At 44.6% G+C, this 24,192-nt stretch overlaps 1 protein-coding gene across 5 annotated transcripts in view; it reads right to left on the bottom strand.

The window, feature by feature from the left end:
- LOC119178578 (DNA (cytosine-5)-methyltransferase PliMCI) overlaps positions 1-24,192 on the bottom strand; it is a 167,971-nt gene that overhangs the window by 39,716 nt on the left and 104,063 nt on the right. For all 5 annotated transcript variants that reach the window (XR_012893947.1, XR_012893948.1, XM_075887629.1 and 2 more), the window contains exons 23-28: positions 19,084-19,149; positions 18,393-18,456; positions 12,744-12,895; positions 12,338-12,469; positions 10,160-10,362; positions 5,605-5,710 (exon numbers count right to left, since the gene is read on the bottom strand). Coding sequence is in view for 3 of the 5 variants with exons in the window: in XM_075887629.1 (XP_075743744.1) it covers positions 5,605-5,710; positions 10,160-10,362; positions 12,338-12,469; positions 12,744-12,895; positions 18,393-18,456; positions 19,084-19,149 (723 nt within the window). In the remaining 2 variants the exon portion in view is untranslated. The remainder of the gene's footprint in view (positions 1-5,604; positions 5,711-10,159; positions 10,363-12,337; positions 12,470-12,743; positions 12,896-18,392; positions 18,457-19,083; positions 19,150-24,192) is intronic.

Here is a 24,192-nt window from a genome sequence, read left to right as displayed (position 1 = left end):
ACGAGACGTGTGCCGATCGTCGATGTACTGGACCGGTTGCAGCGAACGATGGGCGACAAAAGCGCCAGGGACGAAAGGCAAGGACGGTGGTGTGTACGTGCCTTCGTAGTACGGTATGTGCTGCGCTGACTAGAGTGAAACAGCAGGAACAGGATGAACGAACAACGACGGCGATGCAGCAGGGCGTTTCAAGGCTTCCGTGTAGGTTGTCTACCAATGGTATTTAGCAGGAGCTGGCACAGCTGTAACAGGAGGCAAGGTGTCCTGAAGGGCCTGGTGCAGCTCATCCTTGATCACAGTTGCAGTAGAGCTAACCGTAGGATGATGTGTTACACCAGCCATTTGCAACTCTTCACGTACTATATTACGGATGAGTTCACGTAGACAGTCATTGCTGGTTCCAGTGGCGGTGAAAATGTCGGCAGTGGACATGCCACTGACTTGCCTGTCGCATTGGTTGGATCGCTGCTGCAGCAATTTTTCTATTGTCACGGCTTCGGACAAGAACTCCGCGACCGTCTTCAGAGAGGTTCGCACGAGGCCGGCAAAAAGCTGGTCCTTAACACCGTGCATCAAGTGACGCAACTTTTTGTCCTCCATCATTCTTGAATCCGCCCGCCGAAAGAGGCGTGTTTTGTCTTCGACGTACGTGGTCACAGTTTCGTTTGGCAACTGAACACGGGCCAGAATAGCTCATTTAGCTCGTTCTTGACGATCAGCCTTGGCATAGGTCTGCAGAAGCCTATGAGAGAATTCGGGCCACATCGTCAGCTGCTCCTCTCGATTTTGATACCATGTACGTGCCCCGTCTTCGAGATAGAAATAGACACGACCCAGTTTCGCCGCATCATCCCACAGATTCAAGGTGGCTACGCGGTTGAAGTCCGCCAAGCAGTCCTCAACGTCCTTGTGCTTCGTGCCATGGAACGTTGCCGGTGCCCATAGGCTTTCCAATGCATAGCGGTTCGACTTCGTGTCTCCCGTGCCGGTTGACGAGGTTTACACCGAAGCGCCGGTCATATTTGTTGACGTGGTGGGAGCACTATCGTCGACTTTCGGAGGCGATCCCCTGATTCGGCGGCTGGTCCGATGCACGGGAGTATTGACTGGCACTGGACTCGTATCACTGCTCCTTAGTGGGGGGTCTGCAGCATCTGTGAGACTACCCAGCACCTCCACCAGTTTGTCACGATGAGTCACAAGTACTGGGGGATTTATTAAAACCACCGAGTAGCTAGCTCTAAGACGATGCGTCAGGCGTGGCTGGCTCCCGGGCAGAGAAGAAGCACGGGATCTTCTTTTTCCTCCAGATTAAGAGCCGCTCCTGATGTTGACCCACTACGTGCTGGTGGCACTATACTCTGCTAGGGTGCCTGGGTGACCGTGTGGTTAGGACACTTGCCTTCGAACTGAGGGCACACAGGTTCGAATCTTGTCTTCTAAAAAATTTTCTTTTGTAAAAAGTTTCTCACTTTACAGTTTTCTTTTCCCTTCTCTTTTTTTTATTTTTTTTGCTCTGTACACATTCTCTTCCCCGTCAGGGTTAACACTCGTGTAAGGGCCGCCCTCGTGTAAGGGTCACACCCCTACTTTGGTGAAGAAAATTTCGGGAAAAAAAAAAAAAAACAACCGAAAAGTCCCGCCATAAAGGTGCAGTTAGTTCGATTGGGGCCAGATGGCGCTGCCAGTTTTCCCACTTCTGCCGTTGTGCCAGTGACGCACCTCCGGATGACGGACGGGGCGGCATCATTTTACTTTGAGTGGCGCATCGTTGGCATCAAATCAGTGCTTTATCGTCGAATCAGTGTCTTTGAGCTAGTGCAGGTGAGAGACGATAGGCTGGCACTTTAGGTCGTTCCCTGCAGGATTTAAACTGCAAGTGATTGAGTATGCCAAAGAGCACGGCAAGCGCGAAGCTGGACGCAAGTACAGTAAAAGCTCGTTAATTTGACACCTGTTAATTCGGAAATTCGGATAATTCGGATGGCTCTATTGGTCCCGGCCAAAGTGCATGTTAGTCTATGGGACCAAACCATCGTTATTTCGTTGGAATTCGGCTCCGCACCGCTTAATTCGGACAAATGCTGACGGCTGCTGCTACACAAAAGTGTGATAAAGCAGCGCTGGCACCACTGGAGTGAAACCGAAATCTGAGTGGCATCGCCTTCATCATCAACTAGTGGGGGCGATCGCAACGTCACCGAACGTCGGCGTCTTCTTTCTCCTCCACTCAGCGCCTCCGACGCCAACTTCCCTTGTGTTGTCATTTTGGAACCATCTCTCCTTGCGGAGTTCTCTTTTTCTTCCATTGTGACCGTATTTGCATGCCACCACCATCGTGCGCTACAGTGATGGCAACGCCGAAAAAGCGGCAGAGTCCACCGACCGAGTCCACCGACGATGACTGCCCAACTTTCGATGCTGTTCTTCCCACATATGTGACCTTTCAGGACTACATCGCGATTGATCATGGTGTCGCCACGAGTGGTCTCCTGACTGATCAAGAGATTATTAATGAAGTCACGGGCGCCCATGAAGACCACAATTCCGACGAAGAATCATGCGAGGAGATACAGCCGCGACCTCATCGCACCTCGCGGGAAGTCTCGGAGGCGCTGTTAATATTAGAGGACGCTTGCCTGAACACTCCCGACAGCTTGCGTGCTGTTGGCCATTTGGAACAGTTAAGAAAAATTGTGATGTCAGCCGGAATCTGCGCGAAAACGCAGACGACAATTACAAAATACTTCAACAAATAAAGGTATGCTTCTGCAGCTTGATTTTAAATGTTTTCCCTATTCATTCGTTAATTCGGCATTCGGTTAATTCGGACAGTTTTTCCGGTCTCGTGAAATCCGAATGAACGAGCTTTTACTGTACCATGTAGATGAAAAGCGCGTGCGTTATTGGCTGAAGCAGAAAGATTCCCTCGCTGCTACCAACCGGAGCTGAAAAGCCTTTCGCGGGAAGTGCAAATATCCAGAACTAGAAGGCAAACTGCTCAAACATATCATTGATACTTGAAGAGACGGCTATGCCGCATTGACCGCTATGGTACGCGAGAAAGCCTTAAGCATAGCTCGCCACATGGAAATCCCTCAGGCACAATTCAAGGCAAGTCGGGGATGCGCTACATGGTTTAAAGTAGAACTCCGCTACAACGAACGCAGCTTCAATGAAATTTCCGCCACAACGAAAAATTCACGATCTCCCGTCAATGCATAAATATTGCCGCCACAACGAACACTTTTTCTTCGATCGTCTCGCTTCAGCGAAATTTTACAATGGCTCAGATACTTATTGCTATGCAGTAAACCCAATCATTAACATTTCGATGTATTTTCAGAGCCTGAAAATACGTCAACGAAGTTTAAAACATGCATTGGCACCACCAGAAACCGCCGCTATACCGCCGCTGTTCAGCAACCGTGGACGCCGCCATTGCTCGATAGCGATGGCATAGAGACTGCCCTGCTTTTGTTTTGCCGCTGGCTTGCTTTTGAGCCGCAGACGACGCGAAGATGAAGCTCAGTCGCTCAATTCATGGTTTCCTTCTCGCAGCTGCTGGGTGCAACCGCAGCACGATGCCTTTTCCAATTCCGATGCTTATCATTATGTTCGCGCTTGGCCAGTGTAGTAACTAATCAGAGCGGCTGTTGGTCCGCATTATCAACAAAATCAGCTAGCCGCGAGTGATGGATGATAAGAATGGAATAGAATAATGCAATAGTCGCTGCTCCACGATACCCTGCCTCCATCGCGGCGTTGTCGCATACTTTCGACGCCGGACAGCTGCTGGTGTTAACGTGTTAATGCAAATGCTTGGTTCTTTCACGAAAGCGGTGTTAGGCGTTGTTTTAGTGTGCTTTTCACCATGGCCTATCTATGCATAGGTGAGAATCACGTCGTGACGCTGTTGGGAAAGAATAGGAAGCAACGGATATTTTTCGAATTTTGAGAATAAATGTTCCTTTAGTTTGCTAGCTCAGATCAGCTATTTTTTTTCGATTTCACTACAACGAAATTTTCGCTTCAACAAAATTTTTTCGCACCCCGTACCCCGTCATAGCATGGTTTGACTGTATGAACTGCAACCAGCTCTCCATCCGCCACCGAAAGACGATTTGTCAAAGGCTTCCAAGCGAGTACACAAGTAAGGTGATAAAATTCCATCGTTTTGTGAATGGTCTTCGGAGAGAGCACGAATATGACCTGACCCAAATTGGCAATACGGACCAGACTCGTGTGGTTCGATGCGCCAGATGCGCCAGAGAGCACCACAGTGGAGTTAAAAAGAGCAAAAAGTGTGACTGTGCGCACGACAGGCACAGAACGTCAAAGGTGCACTGTGATGCTGTGCGTGACGGCAGGAAACTTCCGCCATCACGCACAGCATCACAGGCATTGTGTTCAAGAGGAAGACTCTCCCAAAAGAGAAGTTCCCTCAGGGCATCATTGTGCGTGGCCAAGGGTTGGATGTGCGAGGAACTTGTCGCAGACAGAGTAAAGATCGCCTGGGCAAACAGACCTGGAGGCCTGCTACAGTGGAAAGCCCTCCTCTTTTTGGACAGTTTTAGGGGCCACTTGACGGACCGGGTCAGAAACAGACTGGCCACGACTCGTACAGACTTGGCCGTTATTTCTGGAGGACTGAGGAGCGTGTTTCAGCTGCTCGACGTGTGCATTAACCGTCCATTTAAAGTGAAATGCCCCCACTGTTATTCGAAATGGATGGCTGGGGGCAATCATGAGAAGACGCCGACGGGACGGCAGAAGCGGGCATCGCTCCAACAAGTTTGTGAGTGGATTTTGAGTGCGCGGCGTGCCATATCACTTGAAGTAGTCGTGAAGAGCTTCAATGTAACCGGAATTTCAAACTGCATAAGCGTCACTGAGTATGATTATCTCTGGGAGGATGCTGACGCTGAGGCGAGTGCTTCCGATAACGAAGACAGTGAGAGCGAAATGGAATCTTAATAAAACCATTCCTCGTAAAGAATTTGTGACTCTTTCACTCTACTGCTGTTGTGGAAATGGTACAGACCTTTGGTGAGTTGCCATCAGCATGATTCGTGTAAGGACTGCACCAAGCGATAATGTTGAAAAAAAAAAAAAGTGTGGCCCTTACATGAGTATATACATATGCAAGCTGCGCCAGAGAAATGGGTGCACGTCTTTTGAGAGCAAAGCAGTAGAGGTCAAAGATGAAGAGGATGTAGAAAGTGCGTGCCGCTTCACGACGATGATCCTTTCTGTTTCCAACGGACAAACTACAACAAGCTTAAACAGCTTTGCCATTTAAAAAAAAAGCACAACCAAATGAAGACTGAAAGCTTTGCTTTGTCTGTATGCCAACAATGCAGTGAATCTGCAAGCTGTTTAAATCCACAGCTTACCAACTGGCGCAAGTTAAGCTCGCAGCCATGTTCATGCACACAAATGAGCTGCTTACAATAGCACAACTCGGAGAATGGCTGACGCCACACTATTAATATACTCGAAAATTCACACAGTAATTAAAAAAAAGTGTTACAAGAGCTTTACAATTAAAGGTATAAACGAAATGTCCATCAATTTCGAAGTGTTTCATTGAGACTAACTCACCTCTTGACTGTTGATAGTCAATGCTTGTTCTCCGGATTTAAATGAAGCTTTTGGCTCTGGAAACCTAGGCAATATTTGCCCAGGGGCCGCTGCCATAATAATGACCCTGTAAAGAATATGGGTGGAAGCATAAGTACCTCCAGAAAAGTACAAAGCCCAGATGTGAAATTAAATAACAGCACTCATAATCACAAAACTGCCCCAATTTCGGCAAGTAAATCATGCTCCATGTATAACCTTATACAGAAGTAAGATGACTGTCGTATCTTGATCGTCCAGTCTGAAACAGGCTATTGTTATGTGTAACGTTAAACTAACCAAAATTGTTACATCATTATACCGTAAAACGAGAGCATTACGGCCAAGCCACAAAAATTGTGAAGTGCAACAGTAACATCACTTCATTAGGGACACTTGGATTCTGACAATAAGAATCAACTTTAATTACAATAACGCAGCAAGTCTCATTTTATAACACATAATAGTTGGTTGATGCCTTAAATGAACATGATACTGTCACTAGAAAGCTTCGAAGTTGCTATTAAAAATATAGTCCTTCAGCTTTAACATGCCCACACATAATGGTAGCTGTTCTGTCCACCTAACCAGCCACAGAAACATTGGCCATGGTCAGTTAGTGCCTTTGAGTACATCACTCAGAACTATTTTCAAAATAAAAGACATTATGTCATGCTAAATAGATTATGCAGACCAAAGACAACCATGAATGACTGTAAATAAGCCTATTCTAGCTGGCATACAACACAAAGCCCTCGTAAACCATATATAATCGAATCTAAGCCAATGCTTTTTCGAATAAAAGATGTGCGAAAGTGGAGGGCTCGGCTTAGATTCGAGTACCACGATTTGGCAGCCGCTGCCACCTGCCTCAAGGCCCGGCCGCGCTAGCGGCATTACGGCTCTCGATGCGCCAATTTCAATGTACCGGTTTTGCATGCCAGAGGCTCATTTTCGCAACATTCTGCGGTAGCTGCATGGTGATGAGGCCACTCAGGCCTGTTCACTGGGAGAATAGTAGTCTCCATTGCTTTCGTACGGTCCATTGTCCCAAAATCACGCAGTCCCACGTTGTCGCAGCGAGGAAGCCAGAATTGTCAAGCCGGCGAAATTTGACGTCTGAAAAACCGGAAGATGTGGATCATGTCAAGTGATTACCACTGGCAGTTGCCACCTTAGCCACCTATCAGCTATCGCTTGGCAGACGAGGCAGAGTTGCCCAATGGTCATTCCTCTGAAAGTGATCGTGCAGTGTAGTTGTGCCTATTGCTCATGAAATGTCTGTGTCATTGTGCTTCAGATTCGATGGCACCAACCAAGAGGTGCAACTTCAGCACGGCGTTCAAGTGGAAGGTCGTATTACATGTGGAAAAGACATCGAACTTACGAACGAAGCAATAGTTCGGAGGGCACAAAAAGAATGTGCGACGATGGCGAAAACAACGAGCGGAACTCTTCGGTTGTGCAACTACCCCCACATGGCGCTCACTAGACCAAAACAACTGGAAGATTCCACGTACAGTGGGAATCGATGATATGCGAAGCACAAATGAGGAAGGTTGATATGTCATTCTAAAATCGGTACAACGTTACGAGGTGGAGGTAAATTAGGCTGTACATCAGTACTGTGTCATGATTATCATGTTTGGATGTGTCGTTTACTTCCGTCATCCATTGACATCACGGAACACCAAATTTGGTATATGTGGAGCTAGCGAAACGGCCGCAAGAGCACATGAGGCGCCTAATATACTACAATGTAAAGTTGACGCAAGGCGCGCGCTGGGCACAGCGACACTACGCGAGCACTCTATAGTCTGACGCCAGGCGCAACCAAGGCGACCAATATCCGCAGGCGCAGCACTGCGAAAACCAATGCGAAATTCAACATGCTGCATTTTGCGCCGATGCGTTATCCAGATCATATTCTAGTTCACTATACCCAGACAGCACTGCGTCTGCCTCTTTTCGCGACAGAGGGACGCCAGACGCGCTGAAACGCTCATGCGTCTAAGCAACGCAGCGCAATGCGCGCCTGCGAGTATATGGCAGGACCAGCGCCTCCATGGCGTGGCAACGCCGGCTGACGCGACAAAACAAACACCAGTGCGCATGCGTGCCGGGTCCCGTCGAAGTGTATTGGCACCTTGACTGTGGCATGTAGCTAATTTCTCACATGATACGCATCTTATGATTATCATGTTTGCACCAGTCACACACCTTCCGTCATCCATTGACGTAACGTAATACCAAATTTGGCATATGTGAATCTAGCGAAATGACTGCCAGCGCATCATGAGTGTGGAATATAGTCATATTGTTACATGACACGCCTGTCGTGATTATCATGTTTGGATGTGTCATTTGCCTATGTCGTCCGTTTGCCATGAGCGAAGCATGTAGTCATGTTGTTACATGACACAAATCTCATGATTATCATGTTTGCACCAGTCACATACCTTCGTCATCTATTCACGTACCGTAATACCAAATTTGGTATATATGACGCTAGCGAAACGCCCGCGAGCGCATCATGAGCTTGGCATGTAGCCATGTTGCTACATGACACGCATGTCATGATTTTCATGTTAGGGTCTGTCGCTTGTGTTTGTCATGCAATCATGACATACCATACCAGTTTTGCAACATGTCCTGTGAACGAAACCACCGCAAGAGCAACAGGTTGATGAAATGTAAATCATGAAATTTATGACTTACATGTCATGATTTTTATGTTATGACTAGTCAAACGTGCTCGTCATACAGTCATGTTATGCCATACCAAGTTTGGTATCGATACCATTATCGAAACGGCCAAGAGAGCGAGCGAGCGGGCGGGCGGGCGGGCGGGCGGGCGGGCGGGCGGGCGGGCGGGCGGGCGGGCGGGCGGGCGGGCGGGCGGGCGGGCAGGCAGGCAGGCAGGCAGGCAGGCAGGCAGGCAGGCAGGCAGGCAGGCAGGCAGGCAGGCAGACAAACAGACAGACAGACAGACAGACAGACAGACAGATATGCCTAAGGTCGGTGAAGTTTGCTTAGAAATGCTTCGCATTTAAAAACCGGCCGACACCATGCGATGGAAGAAGTTGTCACTGATTTTGTTAGAGAACAGAGGAAAGCAGGAATGCCCAAGATGACTGAAATTATCCAGGCGAAGGCCAGAGAAGTCACCATCGCGAAGAGTGTCACATAAGCCAACAGGGGCTGGAAAACACGCTTCATGAAACGGTTTAGATTCAGCCTGCGACGACAACATCTGTGCGTCAAAAGCTTCCAAATGACTTTGAGGAGAAACTAGTTAAGTTTCAGTGGTACGTAATGGACGAACGACGGGAAAACAGCTACCAACTGCGACAAATCGCTAATGCCGACCAGACCACGGTGTTCTTCGACATGCCGATGATGTACACCGTGAATAAGAAGGGCGCAAAGAAAGTGAAGCTCAGGACGGCGAGTTACGAGAAACAGCTAATGGTGGTTATGTCATGCTGCAACGCCGATGGCCGTAAATTTCCTAAATTCATAATTTTCAAACACAAGAACGTACCAGTGGACGAAAAGATCTTCACGAATATTGTCATGCGTGTTCACGAGAAAGAATGAATGTCCAGCGGTTTCATGGAAGACAGGGTGAAAACAGTTTGGGAAATCGTTCAGGGGCCGCATTGTGCAAGCAGTCACTTTTATTCCTCGACTCCAACCACGACGATCTGACTGACGATGTCAAGACCACGCTTTCTCGTGCTGGTACGGACATCGCCATAATCCCTGGTGACATGACTAGCCAACTCCAGTCGCTTGACGTCACAATTAATAAGCCCTTTAAGGACAGGCTTTGCAAGCACTACACCGACTGGATTAGGTCGGAGGAACACCAGTTTACCTTAACCGGGCGCATCAAGCGCGCTTCGCTCAACCAGCTGGCAAACTGGATCACTGCGGTGTGGAATGAAATCTCAAATGAAATAATAATAAGAGCTTTCAAACAATGTTGTACCTCCAATGCGATGGACGAAAATGGAAATGATGTCTCTGGGACGAACTTAGAAACAAAAAAGACAGTGATGTTGCAAACGATGATGACGACAACAACGATAATGAATAAGCTTTTGTACTACATGCCTACAGAGTGCGCGCTTGCGTAAGAAAAAGGGCATGCCTACGGAGTGTGTGATTGAGTAAGAATAAAGGCTGTGTTTTCTGCCAATAAAATGGTGTTATCTTTCTTTTTTCATTCGGCCTACATTCGAGCTTTTTTTCTAGCCTTGCCAATTTCGAGGGTCTGCCTAGGTTTGAGGGCAGTCTCGATTTGAGTGAATACGGTAAGTCAGCACAGCAGCTTACTTTCCATTAAAAAAACAAAAAAAACAAGCTGTGTGTTACACTGCAACTTGCATGTCAATTTCTAAAGAATATTTATTCCTCAAAGCAGTGTAACCGCACAAACACCTTGTCAAGAAGTGAAACATCACAGTAACCTAGTCTATGCGGCAAGCAGTGCAACAGAAGTGCAAACACAAGGCACATAAGGCGCACACACCTGAGCCTGCTTTGTGGCAAACCATAGTTGCCAGCCTGAAGCAAGCCAAATGTGCATTGGTAACCCATCCGCAGCAGGCACTTCAAGGTGAGTGGCAACATCTGTCCATTGTGACCGTTCAGGAAACCCTTCACATTTTCCATGAGGAACAGCTGTGGCCGGTAGTAGTCGCAGCAGCTCAGGTATGATGACACAAGTGAATTCTGCAATACGGTAAGGTGTTTTGTAAGCAGTGAAAAGACAGCACTCACCTTCACTTGACTGCTGATATTGCGTGAATTAGGAGAACATCACTACTAAATACTGGATGTAACTTGTAACAGTCAAACATGTTACACCAACAGACAACAAAACTAAGGAAAGCATAGTTGGCACTATATGTGGTTTTCAGCTGAAGGCCAATGGCGAGATAAAGAAATTGAAGTGGATGAGAAAAATAACTTCCTGTTGGCAGAGAATGAAACTGCATCTTTAGCATTAAGTAGATGACGTACAACCAGTTGTGCTATGGCAGTAGCCATTTTGCCTTCTACATTCTTCAGCACATTTATGCATGCGAAACCACGAGAGTATTTGACATCATTACCAGTGGTCCTGACAGCAAACATGAAACATTTCTTTTCGCTAGATGGAGTCATGCTGCTGTGCGATGTTTATTAATACTAGATAGCCAGACAATGCACCCTTGCCTTCTACTTGAAGGTATGAAGGTATGAAGCCTGTCAAAGTCAAGATGCTTGCTATGAATGAACAAACGAAGAGGAACTGACCTGTTCCCTTTCTATTGTTCATAAGTCAGACATGATGTTTATAAAAATGACAATTCCATCTCCGAGCAGTTTGGGTTCAACGTGCTTTAATTCCTTTACTTTCCAAACTTTATTCATACGAAATATAACTATAATGATTGTCACTTTGATTTGCAACAGTGCTCTCCTCCTCCTCCTCCTCCTCCTCCTCCTCCTCCTACTACTACTACTACTACTACTACTACTACTACTACTACTCCTTTACTACTCCTACTACTACTTTACTACTACTACTACTACTACTACTACTACTACTACTACTACTACTACTACTACTACTACTACTACTACTACTACTACTAACAACAACAACAACAACAGCAACAACAACAACAACAACAACAACTGCGGAGGTTTTATGCCTCCAAATCACCATATGACTATGAGAAACACTGAAGTGAAAGGCTCCAGAAATTTTTACCACCCTAAATATAAGTACACAAGTAGCCACCATGGCCAGGACATCATCCCACTACCTATGAGTCTGCAACAAAGCACTGTAACTACTAGACCACCGCGGTAGGTCATTTTAACATAGCAGTACACTGTGCCATCCTTGCGACCCGCCTGCACAAGCATGTATTGCCAAAAGGAGACAGCTGTTGACATCTAAGCAAGAAAGATATGGTACAATTAAAAGGAGACGTGTAGTGTGACGACACATTGCACATCAGTTGGCACAGCCTCCGCATCATCATCACAGCCCAGCGTGACAAGACTGCACCCATCTCTGATGACACTCGGTGCTACTGCAGCATCCCCACCCTTGGCATGATTACCAGCAGTGGCTACTAAGACAGGCTGGCCCGCTTTGAAGAAGATTATTGCTGTGCTACACAGACGAGCATAGCATCCAGATGCTCGCTCGTTGCTGCTGCTAGCTGAATAAAAAATTGTTACTCTTTCGTGTAAGGATTTATCCTTGTGTAGCCTCGACATCGACATCCCACAGTAATCAAGGCACAAAAGTAAATATATTGAAGGGGATGAAAAGACAACTTGCCGCTTGCAGGGACAAAACCTGCATTCTTCAGATAAAATGCGTTCGATCCTCTGCCAATTGAGCAACAGTGGCAGGTGTCTTTCTGTCAACTTCATTGGGTATATCTCATATGTGTACTTCATTCTTTTTTCGGTCGCAGTAGGACGTTTGATTAGGTAAGAATAGGTTAGGCACAGGCGCATGTTAGGAATATCAGTTTTAAGGGCATGTTAGGAATATCAGTTTTAAGGTAAGTTCCAGCCAGCACTTCTACTCAGGCTCAGTTTAAAGTTCAGGTACGTTTACAACGTCATGAGTCAAAATGTCGTGGTCCTGTGCAACCGCACCATCGTACATTTCAATCAGCGCTAATTGGCAGTGACATACCTTGAGTAAGGACTTCTCAGAGTTTCGAAAGCGATTGAGACCACTGAAGCCCTGACATGGGGGTCCTCCGCAAAGAAGTTGCACCTCTCCCCTTAGCGGCAGCGGCTGTCCGCTTGCATTGGTCATTTTGCCCTGCATGAGAACAATGCCAGTCAAACACAGAACTGAGACTTCCGGATTGCCAATCAAATAACTCATGACTGTTGTTTTCCCTATTGCAAATAGAACCTCCCATGATGTTTTTCGTGCACGGGTAATTCTAACTCCCCATTGTAGCTCTGAAATTCCTCAGCCGATACATGAAACAAATGGATCTAACACCACAAGAATGGCCTAATTTTCTTACAGGGCCCAAATTAGGCCTTACAGTCAAGGCGCATTCACAGAGTACTACGAGATGAGTCACCTTTAGCACATCGCTGAGAAAAGAGTTGAAGTCTTGGGTGAAGACTATCGACTCTGGAAAATTGCGCTGGAAAGCCCTTGATGTTACTTCGCTATTCTCCACGGCCCAGGAACATTTGATGGCACCTACAGCTTCTAGACCATAGGAAAGACCTGTGAAAACGTGCTCGAGGTTAGCTTATTGTTACAAGCTGCCACTCTAGCGTCACCAGCGCGAAGTCGGCGACGGGAATGACAGCAGGTTAGTTCGTTCCGTACGCAAGCAGAGACAGTGAAGAGATCAGAGACGTGAGAAAACAAAACAAACTTTACTCTAGTGATATTGCAGCACATGGGATCTAGTACAACACTTCAATACAACTAACAAAATACATCAACACTTGATACAACAAAAAAAATACATATAAAAAAACAATAAATCAGCTTACGAGAGAGAACTATTACAAACTACACAAACTAACAACAATAGAACTACGGAGGAGAAAGTTCGAAGATATAAACAGGTCAAGGCATACGTGTGATGACCGGCAGCGTTGCGTCCCCGACGATCGGATGCGAGAAGTCGAAGAGAGTTCTGGCACGACTGCGATGTCGGCGTTGTTGCAACCCTGGTGGCTCCGGGAGGCTAGTGCTTGCAGGTGATTTCGGGCAGGTTCAGCTAACTCGAGGCGAAGTACCGATGTCTACGTTGCAGACGTTAATATCGCGTCACAACTAGACGAACGACTAAGTTTAGGTGGCGAGCCGATACAGAGCCACACTAAAAACTTCTAGAAGAGATACTTGTTGATCTGTTTCTAAACCATGTTGGTCAGCAACTAGCCCGCCTAGCAGGACAAAATCCTGCGCTTGAATCCCCCTCGTGTCCCCTCACTCTCTTCCTTGGGGACAAGAGACCTCTACATGGGTCCAATCATGCGCGTTTCATTGTTGGAAACTCCACCCCAAAAAATATATTGACCGCACCACTTTTTAATTATGAGAGGGCCCTCAACTAGCGAGAATGACAACCTGTTGGGGAGCTGTCATACAGCTTGGCCACCAGAAGTTTTCCCGTGGGAACGGTCAGACTGTTTGGCTCTCAGCCAGTGCGTCCCGTAGTCTAAGTCTAAACCTTGTTCGGGGTACATCGCGGCCTTCCACGACCCTGCAGACGCCGCCGTAGGTACAAAGGATCAAATGTCGGCGGCGACGTTCGAAGAAGAACACCCCATTCTGCACTTCCCGGCTCTCTTTTATGTGCCCGCAGTTCCCGCCCGTCAGCGGGGTAGTACGGCACCCGTTAATTGCTGTGACGTCGGGTCGCGAAAATGGCCGTCCGTGACACTTATGCTTAAACAGTGTAAAGCATGACACACACCCCTATGATCAAGGCAGTACGAAGTAATTGTCAAGGTAACACACTTGCAATTTTTTTTACACATACAGATATAGCAAAGCCACATGTGCCACAAAAAGACTTGTTACGTAGCATACGTTGTTGCGCCATGCTTTCTGACAAAAACAGCCAACAATTGTACACTTCATAATGATGAGCTACACTGTATTGAAATTCTACAATGTTTACTTTAACCACTGCATGCAACACATTCCAATTCGCCATGGTCCAGTTCTGTCTCTACAATTAAGTTTAAAGGGACTGTCTACCATCGTTCACTGCTATTCTGTTTTGTGTCGGGCTAAAAAGCATACTATCTGAAGTGTCTCATCTTGCAGCGGTTTCTTCGAAAAGTGTGTAGAATTTTTTTAAACAGAATTTTTCTATCTGTGTTCGGTCTGCTTCCATCGGTGGGATGAATGCCCGCAACACTGGTCGGCGGAGGTGATTGCAATTTCACTGCAAGTGAAAGTCAAAAACTGAAACCGTGTGTGGTTTCTTCAGGCTTCATCAAGTTTTGTTTATTAATAAAACAAATACCTTAGCGGTTGTTTAAGGCTTGCACACACTTTTTTGATGTTCTTATGAGCGGCGGCAAATGACGTGTCCGCGTTTCCCTGCTATTTGCAGGCAGGCGAACACACTACCGGCAGCGCCACTGGGCACCTTCTTGAACACTTGAGAGAAAAAGGCAAAAATTAGACTCTGACGCAACTTAAAGCTGCCTCAAGTGTTAAAATACAATTAAAGCTATACATGTTTGTTTTTGAGCAAAAGAAGTCTACCTGCAAGGATTTCATGTCCTACCAGTAGATTGACCACATCACTGTTGGGTGGCGCTAGCAGTCATATTTTGTCACTCACAACATCAAAGTAAAACTTATAACTTCCTTTTTCTATGGGACAAAAGCATGCTCATTACCGCCGATGTGATGAACAGTCTTTTCATTTGCATCACAATCAAAAACATTTTTTTGAGTGGTAGACAGTTCCTTTAAGTGGGGAGGGGGGGAGAGGACATAGCTTTTAAAAAAAGTTTCCTATTTCTCAATCCCTTTCAATATCCACCAAGGAAAAGAATAGTAGTCACACTTTGAATAAATGTAGAAATGAATAGTATGTTTAACATTCATGAGTGGAATTCCACCTTGACAATGACTCACTTGCAAATGTTCAACATTTCATAACTTTTATTCAGTTGGTTGATAACACCGACTTTTGTTGGAGTGTGTACAGTCCTGATTTCAGGTTACTGTGGTATTGCTACAAGGCCTTGTGCGTGAGCTTGCCATTAGAAATGCTGATTTACTCTGCAATTATGTCAGTTTAGGAAAGAACTAGCTCCCGAGATGGCACATAAAATATTCGGCAGTTTAAAAACTATGTATTACACTCAGATCTCATTATAACAAAGTTGCATATTAGACAAAAGTATGTTTGCTACATCCAAAATACATTATAAAAGTATATTTCTAACACTACCAAGACTATTTTCATTTACTTCGTTATAACAGATATTTTTTACATCCATGTTTGTTATATCGAGATTTGAGTGTACACGACAAAAACAATTGAATATTGGGAATGAGGAAAAATTGTGGCACTGCTGTGTGGAGGCATCTTTGTGACAGGAAAGGATGCAATGTTGGTCTGCTCCGCCAGGCCTCTCCCGTACAGCCAGCAGCTGATTTTGCATCTCTTTCAAAGACGATGGTCTTTCTTGGGGACCTTCGAAGCAAAACTTTCGGTCTGTCTGTCTGTACATTTGTCTGTTTTTCCACCCTTAACGATGCCTCAAACGGCATCAAACGACACCCCCAAACGGCCGACCCTATCCGCAGCGCCCACCAATATTGCTCAAAATTTTAGCTTTCATACTTGTGCGATTGTCAATTAAAAGCAATTATTACACATATATAAGGCACCATAACAACACGTCAATATTCTGTATGTATGTCTTTTTACTAGAAAAGGCATACATAAGTATTTCTAAGGACCGTAGTGCTTATCATGCTGTGCTGACGATGCAACGCTTGCACGAAAAGGCAAGTGTATGCAACGCTTTGCTAAGACAACACGGTGGTGGCCCCTACTCGTCGCCTTGCATTTTATACCTTATCCCCTTCGAGACGAGCGTGCACGCCACGCGCTTCGCTTTCCAAGATTACAGCCACGTAGCGCTCATGTCACATGTGTGACGTGACTTGATGCGTTTGTTCGCCTCCGCTGCACGCTCGAGACGCTCTAACGCAGCGCCTCCAGAATGCCATTCACCGATTTTCTTGCGCAAAACATCAAATAAACGTTTTGTTCACTCTGTGCAGATGCAAGACTATCGTCTTTCGACAACATTTGCAGTGTAACATGCAGATTTTGGCGCCAATTTTTAAAATTAATGTATTATTGGGCCTCATTTAAATTAAATCCATAAAATACTGGGGTGGCTTTGTTACTGACTGTCCAAAGTGCTAAATAACTGCTCTGAAATAGTTTCACATGGCTCATAATGCCTTGCACAACGCCTTGACTACTGGAATCGTGCGATGGCCTCCGATTAGAAGCCAGGGGGCTGGGCATGCTACTTTTGCAAAAGGTAACAAACCATCTCTTGTCGTATTGAAACTAAGCGTGAAGTGGGCTTTAGCACATGCTTGCAGAAAAGAAACTTTTTTTGCTGCACAAAATGCGTGCAAATTCATTCATTGTAGGTCTGCATCTAAAAACGAGCCACAGTTAACATAACAAGCATGCAAAAATTTACATTCCTCTTTACTACACACAGCTCAATGAAGCACGACGTAAACGGTTTTTGCGCTTTGTGGGAAACAACACAGCATGCTTAAAGGGGCCCTGCAACACTTTTTCAAATAGCCATGGAATGGATTCACTAAAAAAGCTGATTGCCTCACGAATTTACCGCCGCAAAAATGTTTAGAATCCATCCAGTACGAACAGAGTTGCAAAAATTTGTTGCACGCTGCAACAACATTCTCTCTTCTCCATTCCCGACGAAAGCACAGGACGCTAAGCAGGGAGGGATGGCACGGGCAAAAAAAAAAGTCTCGTGCACCTGTGACTTTGATCGCTTTTTTTCTTTCTTTTTCTTTGAATATGCAACTTTTTTAGTGCGATCACGCGCACACGCGTGGAAAAGTCATGGCCTCTCATGTGATTCTTGCAGCGACCAAGCATGCCATGTTCTAATCAGCCAATGGCAGATAGAATCGCTGTGACAAGTGATTTTGGAGCTTTTTCCGTAATTTGCGGAAAAGCAATTTATAGCTGACTTTTGGAAATTCATAGTGAATTTCAGGTCACAAGCTGTGCTATATTTGGCTCACGTGTTCTCGGGGGCCTCTATTACCGATCGGCACTGTTTTCTGACCAAGCTCGAAAAATGTTGCATGGCCCCTTTAAAGCTGCATGCAGCTGCAACCTTTTTCATGCGATTGGAGGCAAGCACAAGAGACATGCATGCACACGCGCACCTTATTCAGGTTTACAAATGAGTTTTGCAGAGACCCGCAAGGTGGCAGAAGGGTTAAGAAAGGGAAAGTAGACAACCACCCGTTTGTGGCTAGAAGCCGCAAGGCAATTCGTACGAATTTCCTTGTGGCCAGTGCAGCAACCGGGTGGTTGTCTACTTTTTCTTTCTTATTCAGAGTTGCAGCTCGATAACATTTGGCATGAGCACAAGTTTTTCTGTGGCATGATCGTAATATTTATCTGCCACTTTTTACTGTGTGAATTTTCTACACTTGTCACACTGGTGCACTTTCAATTGCCATTGAGCGACAGAGGGACAAAAATTTTTGATGGCTGACTGTGTTTTACAGCTTCTACAAAGGAGCCAATCATAATTGAAAAACAGCCCCGATCGGTTTTTACTGCAATAAAGAATGCACCGTATGCCTGCCGGCCCCATTACTTTGCACATTTGAATGAGCACGCTGCAAGGTATAGTTTACCATGGTATAAATGCCAATTTTATGTATCATTGAAAATACCAGTCTCCAGCATTTTCAGCTTTAATGATAAGCATTATGACACTTTGTGGCTTCGATTAGAAGGTGAATCAGTGTTTGAAGTTGGCCACATTTTTGCCTGTAGCATAAACCAACATAGAGGACCATACCATCTCCAACCACATCATGCTCAGACACACGCACGCACGCACGCGCGCGCACGCACACACACACACACACACACACACACACACACACACAAAAGCCCAGTAAAGTCAAGCCACAAACAAGCTCAATTCAAACGTACCACCACAGCCAGCGAAGGCTTCAAGGGTCCTGAGCCTGGGCCTTGACATCTTTTCACTAATTTTCTGGGTGGAAAAAAGTTTTTGGCCGAGGAACCAGGGTGAGCACGTAAGATCAAAGTTCAGAAAAAATGCCAGCTTTGCTATCAGCATTGAAGAAATTTCAATTGGTACATTGCTCCTTTAGTGGGATCAGCAAAAAAGTCCGGGATTCATTAAGGCATTCGAGGGGAGTTCGTTGTAGTGCTTTGCTTGTGCTGTGCAGAAAGTCACTGGTGAAAGAGCCATCCGACTTTCTGGTGCCGTTAATGGCACAGCACAGAGCACTTACGGTGCAGTGTCTAATGTGTAGTCACGCTCAATATGAGTTGGAACATGCTGGCTGTGGTTAAACTGACCCCAAACCTGGACAACTGCACCGACAAACGCTAAATTGGTTGAGAAGGTACCACAAATTGAGAGTGCTTAATTTATAAATTTTTTTTTCATATAGGTGCCACTTTGCAGTGTTGGCATTATCGTCAGTACAGACAATGCGTTTCAACTCGTATTGAGCGCGACTGTACATCTACACACTTTCTATTTTTTGCTCAAAATGGCAGGGCTGGCCCCTTATTATCATTTATTTCTATTTTTTGCTCAAAATGGCAGATCTCCGAGGTTTCCGAAAGACAAACTTCCACAAGTTCTCACCTCCCGTCCAAGAAGTTGGTCTTTGGGTGGTACATCAAAAAACTTCTTACTTGCGCTGTCATACATCTGATATAAAAGATGAGCAAGAAAATATACATTCAGGCTCTGCCCTGCTGATTCCAACACAGGCTGCTTTGAGCGACATTCAAGGACATTTTAGCAAAAGATACATTGAATTACTTTAGAATATATATGGGTGATTTCACGAGAGATCGACACGGGTCCAAAAGTTGATATTTTAAATTTCATTGAGTATTTTATATTTCGTGCACCTCTCACCAGGTAGCCCGAAAGACAACTTCGTTTTATGATTAACGGCATAACTTACAAAAAAAATATCAAACTTCATCAACACGGAGGCACCAATTTCGTCACCTGTCATTTTCGAAAATTGCAGATGCTATAAAAAGACAAATATTTTTGTTTTAAGGAAGATATTTTTTACCTGAAATGTATGTCTAATGAAGAATGAATTCACACGGTTTCAAGTTTGTAGACCATAGGAAAATAGCTTTTAAAAATGTCTAATTTTGTGACATTTTAAAATAAGTTACGTGATCCCCACTTTTTTTCTCCGAAAGTAATGCAAGCAGCGTTTTCAAACTTGACACGTTTTAAGAATATAGCGTGTTTATTAGGTAAATTATTGCTGCCGTAGGGCAAATGTAAATTTTTATATATTGCCTCAAAGTTCTCATATTGGCAAAAGTGTACTCCACTGAAATTTGAATAATAAAAAAACACCATCTTCGATTTTTCTTAAAATCTCGTAAATAGACAACCGAAGGCCATCATACAGTAATATAGAAAAACATGTTGCATTATTTTGTTTTTAGCGACGATATTCGTGGTATAAATCAGAGCTTTTCGAGAATGCGCTGATAAGTTGAGAAATCTAGAAATCGGAACGGAAAAGCGCAATAACCTTCAAACGCGAGTAAACGTGGCCGCATTTGGTGAAGAAAGGCTGTTTTAGCAGATAGAAGTAACTACTTTGAACACAATATTCTACAGTATCTGAATTCACTCTTATACGTAGAGCACTGAGACTTTTAATATGTGGTGCCTCTCCATTACTGACACACAGATGGAGCTGCTGTGACGGCCATGTGTTTGCAACACGTTGGGTAAGAGAACTGAACGTTGAATGAGTTCATAAACGATTCATAACAAATTTTTATCATTTGGGGCACAAAGACTACCGCATTAGACTGAAGAACACGCTTTAGGGCAAGTTGTCATCCGTCGTCTGCTCTACAGATGAATTGCTGTGCGCCGCATCTTGGAGGCAATGCTTTAGATCATATGGTTCAAAGTAGGGACAAAGATTACGCCTCCCGCAATTTTATCGACAAAAACATTGTGAAATTAATTTTAACGTACTATACTTCAGTTTTGCATTCGCACTGCGGATACTTGCGCACGCTGTTTTACGTCTGCTCTCATTAAAGGTGAGAGACACAGGAACAGGCGACAGATAGATCACTTTTGTGCTGCTGGTTTCACGCATAGTTGCATTGCCAGTAATTTGAGCCTCAAGGAGCGTGGCGATGGCTGACCACTTCAGCCGGGGTTGAGTTTTTTGTTCAGATTACCTCATGTTGCATAAAAAGAAAATACCTTATCAAAGACACTTCCACAAGGTCGAAGACATCGGCCTGTTTGCCTACAGAAGCTTTTGCCGAAAGCTGTTCGCCATGCACATAACGACCACGTCTGCCAGAACTGCTTCAGACGCCTCAGAGATATGCTGTCTTCATCTAATGGCTTCTCAGCTGAAACAGCTGATGAGTTTTTGCCGGAAGAAGAAAAAGGTAGAAGTCAAGAGCGGTGCGTAAACACGCCTGAAGCATTGTCACATATGCGACTGGAGAAGATGCATGTGCAAAATAGCAAAGTTCATGCAGAGCCAAGACAACTTAGCAGCAATTCTACAGTAACCGTGAAGTGCCACCGTAACGTGTGTAACCGCCACTTTCAACCATCAGATCTAAAATGCAGTGTGTGTGCCCAGCGGTTCAAGAACTTCAAGCAAGCCTATGAAGCGTGTTCTTCGTATCAAGAGCGCATGCGTTTGTTGACACTGTTGCCGAGCGATATACAGCGCTGAAAACTCCAAGCGCTTATACCAAACTTGTCAGCTTACATGATATACAGATCCCGACGCTGGCACGCAAAACACTGGATATAGTTAGCACCAAATGCGGTAAAAAGGACACAACTGAACCCAATGGATGTCCAGGCAGCTATGGCTTACTACTCCAAAGATGAGTATAGCTGCTCTCGGCAGAGTCCCAACAAAAAAGATGTAGTATCTGTTATCATTGACGGAAAAAAGGAGCTTGTTTCGAAAAGATTTATGACCCGTTCGGTGCGAGAGGCTTACCGTCTCTTTAGAGAAGCTAATCCGAACACGTCTATTGGGCTCTCAAAGTTTTATTCACTGAGGCCGAAGTGGGTTCTTCTTGCACCACACCAAGAAGTGTGCCTTTGTATATACTGTGCTAATGCCACGGAGTGTGTTTCTGCCCTACAAGACGTCACCGATGGTGCCTACACGGCAGCCTTTTTGAAAGAACTATGTCTTTGCAACTCCCCTACAAGTGATTGTTTTTTAGGCCATTGTGACTATTGTGCTAAGGAGGACACTCTGACAGCCACATGTTTAGGAATCCCTGAAGATATTGAGGTAGCCTATGCAGAATGAGAAAAATGGCAATCTAGTAAAAAAAACAGCCCAGGCAAGAAAGTGCTTTTCTGCGAGAGCTAAGTCTATGGTTCGTGAAGTGGATTACCCATGATTACATAAGATACATTCAAGAATCAGCAATACGCCAGGCGAAAGAGAACCAAGAAAAAGAATCTTGCATTTTTCACTTTGATTTCGCCGAAAATTCAACAGCCATTTTACCGAAGGAGGTACAGTCGTATCACTGGCACAAAAGACAGGTGTCTATATTCACGTGTGTCATCACAAGGAAGCAATCAATTCAAAGTTTTGCCGTCATCAGTGATGACACATGCCATGATGCTGCACATGCCTGTTTTGCTCTACAAATAATTCACAACTACATGAAAGAACAACTTAAGCCTGACACGCATGTTATTTATGTTTCTGACGGTGCATGCAGTCACTTCAAAAACAAGTACCAGTTGTTCGAGTTATGTCAGAAAGATCATATATCAACAAAGTGGATTTTTTCGGCCACAGGACATGGCAAGAACTCTTGTGACGTCGTTGGTGGCCTACTAAAGCATCAGGCTACGCTCTACAACCTCAGAGCAGCAAGCTCAGCTGTGATTATGTCAGCATCCCAAATGGTTGCGCAAATGAGCGCGAAGCTCAAGAATGTCAAGCTGCTGTGTGCAAATGCAGACGAGCTAGAAACACTCCGTCAGTTTAAGAAGAGCCAGTGGAAATCGTTGCCACGTGTTCCAGGCATACGTTTTTGGCATGTTTGGCTAAGCACATCTGAGGGCACTGATCGTGGTCGTGTTTTCTTAGCGTCACGTACTGCTAAATGTGATCTGCAAAAGATGCAGCCATTTTGAGCGCATCTCTTGTTTCACGCCGTCACCACCAAAATACCAGTGAGGGTACTTCAAGCGCATGTGCTCTTTCTAGCGAGACCCAACACTTACGTTGGAACATTTTCATGTTTGAGTTTATCTGCAAATTTAGGCAGATGTTATGCAACTGAGTTACAGTGTCGAAGATTTCCTCCATTAGAGCTGTGTTATTAGGAGCATAAATGCGCCTTCATGGGTACGTATTTGTCACAGTGCTAAAACAGCCTTTCTTCACCAAATGCGGTCACGTTTACTCGCGTTTGAAGCTCATTGCCGCTTTTCCGTTCCGATTCCTAGATTTCTCAACTTATCAGCACATTCTCGAAAAGCTCCGATTTGTACCATGAATATTGTCGCTAAAAACAAAATAATGCAACATGTTTTTCTATCTTACTGTATGATGGCCTTCGGTTGTCTATTTACGAGATTTTAAGAAAAATTGAAGATGGGGTTTTTTTTATTATTCAAATTTCAGCGGAGTACACTTTTACCAATATGAGAAATTTGAGGCAATATATAAAAATTTACATTTGCCCTAAGGCAGCAATAATTTATGTACCTAATGAACACACTATATCCTTAAAACGTGTCAAGTTTGAAAATGCTGGTTGCATTACTTTCGGAGAAAAAAATGGGGAATACATAAATTATTTTAAACTGTCGCAAAATTAGACATTTTTAAAAGCTATTTTCTTAAAGTCTGCAAACTTGAAACCGTATGAATTCATTCTTCATTAGACATACATTTCAGGTAAAAAATATCTTCCTTGAAACAAAAATATTTGTCTTTTTATAGCATCTGCAATTTTCAAAAATGACAGGTGACGAAATTGGTGCCTCCATGTTGGGGAAGTTTGATATTTTTTTTTTTTTTCTCGTAAGTTATGCCGTTAATCATAAAACGAAGTTGAATTTCGGGCTACCTGGTGAGAGGTGCACGAAATATAAAATACTCAATGAAATCTAAAATATCAACTTTTAGACCAGTGGCGATCTCTCGTGGAATCACCCATATGCTTCAGGATTATGTATATAAATTAAACATACTCTGTATGTATTTCCGTGTAGCATAATGTGCTCATTTTAGTCTGCATCATAAATACATAAATATTATGGCATTATAATGTTAAAACACAAGATGTTGCCATGATATGTGGGCATAATTGTGACTAAACTAGACGATGATGCTCAATTCTGGGGTTTTCGCAAACCAAAATTACTACTTATTATAAGGCATGCCGTAGAAGAGGGCTTCAGAAATTCCAACCACATGGTGTTTTTCAACGTTAACTTAAATCGAAGTACACAAGTTTCTAGCATTTTAAATTGATTCAAATGGGAATGCCATGACTGTGATGAAACCGGCAACTTTCCAGTCAGCAGCCGAGCAATACCAAAGTGGCAGGCCAGCCACTGGTGCTTTACTGTGCCACTAACGCTATGTGCTATGTTAAATTGACAACTTGATTTGATTTTAAATCGACCCATTCTTTCGGGTTTTCACTTTTTTGTTATTATATTGATCTATCAAGCTCTCCA

The sequence above is a fragment of the Rhipicephalus microplus genome, chromosome 1 (assembly GCF_043290135.1).
Source record: "Rhipicephalus microplus isolate Deutch F79 chromosome 1, USDA_Rmic, whole genome shotgun sequence".
NCBI lineage: Eukaryota > Metazoa > Arthropoda > Arachnida > Ixodida > Ixodidae > Rhipicephalus > Rhipicephalus microplus.
The sequence above is the reverse complement of the archived record's forward strand: the minus strand, read 5'-3'. Positions and strand labels throughout refer to the sequence as shown.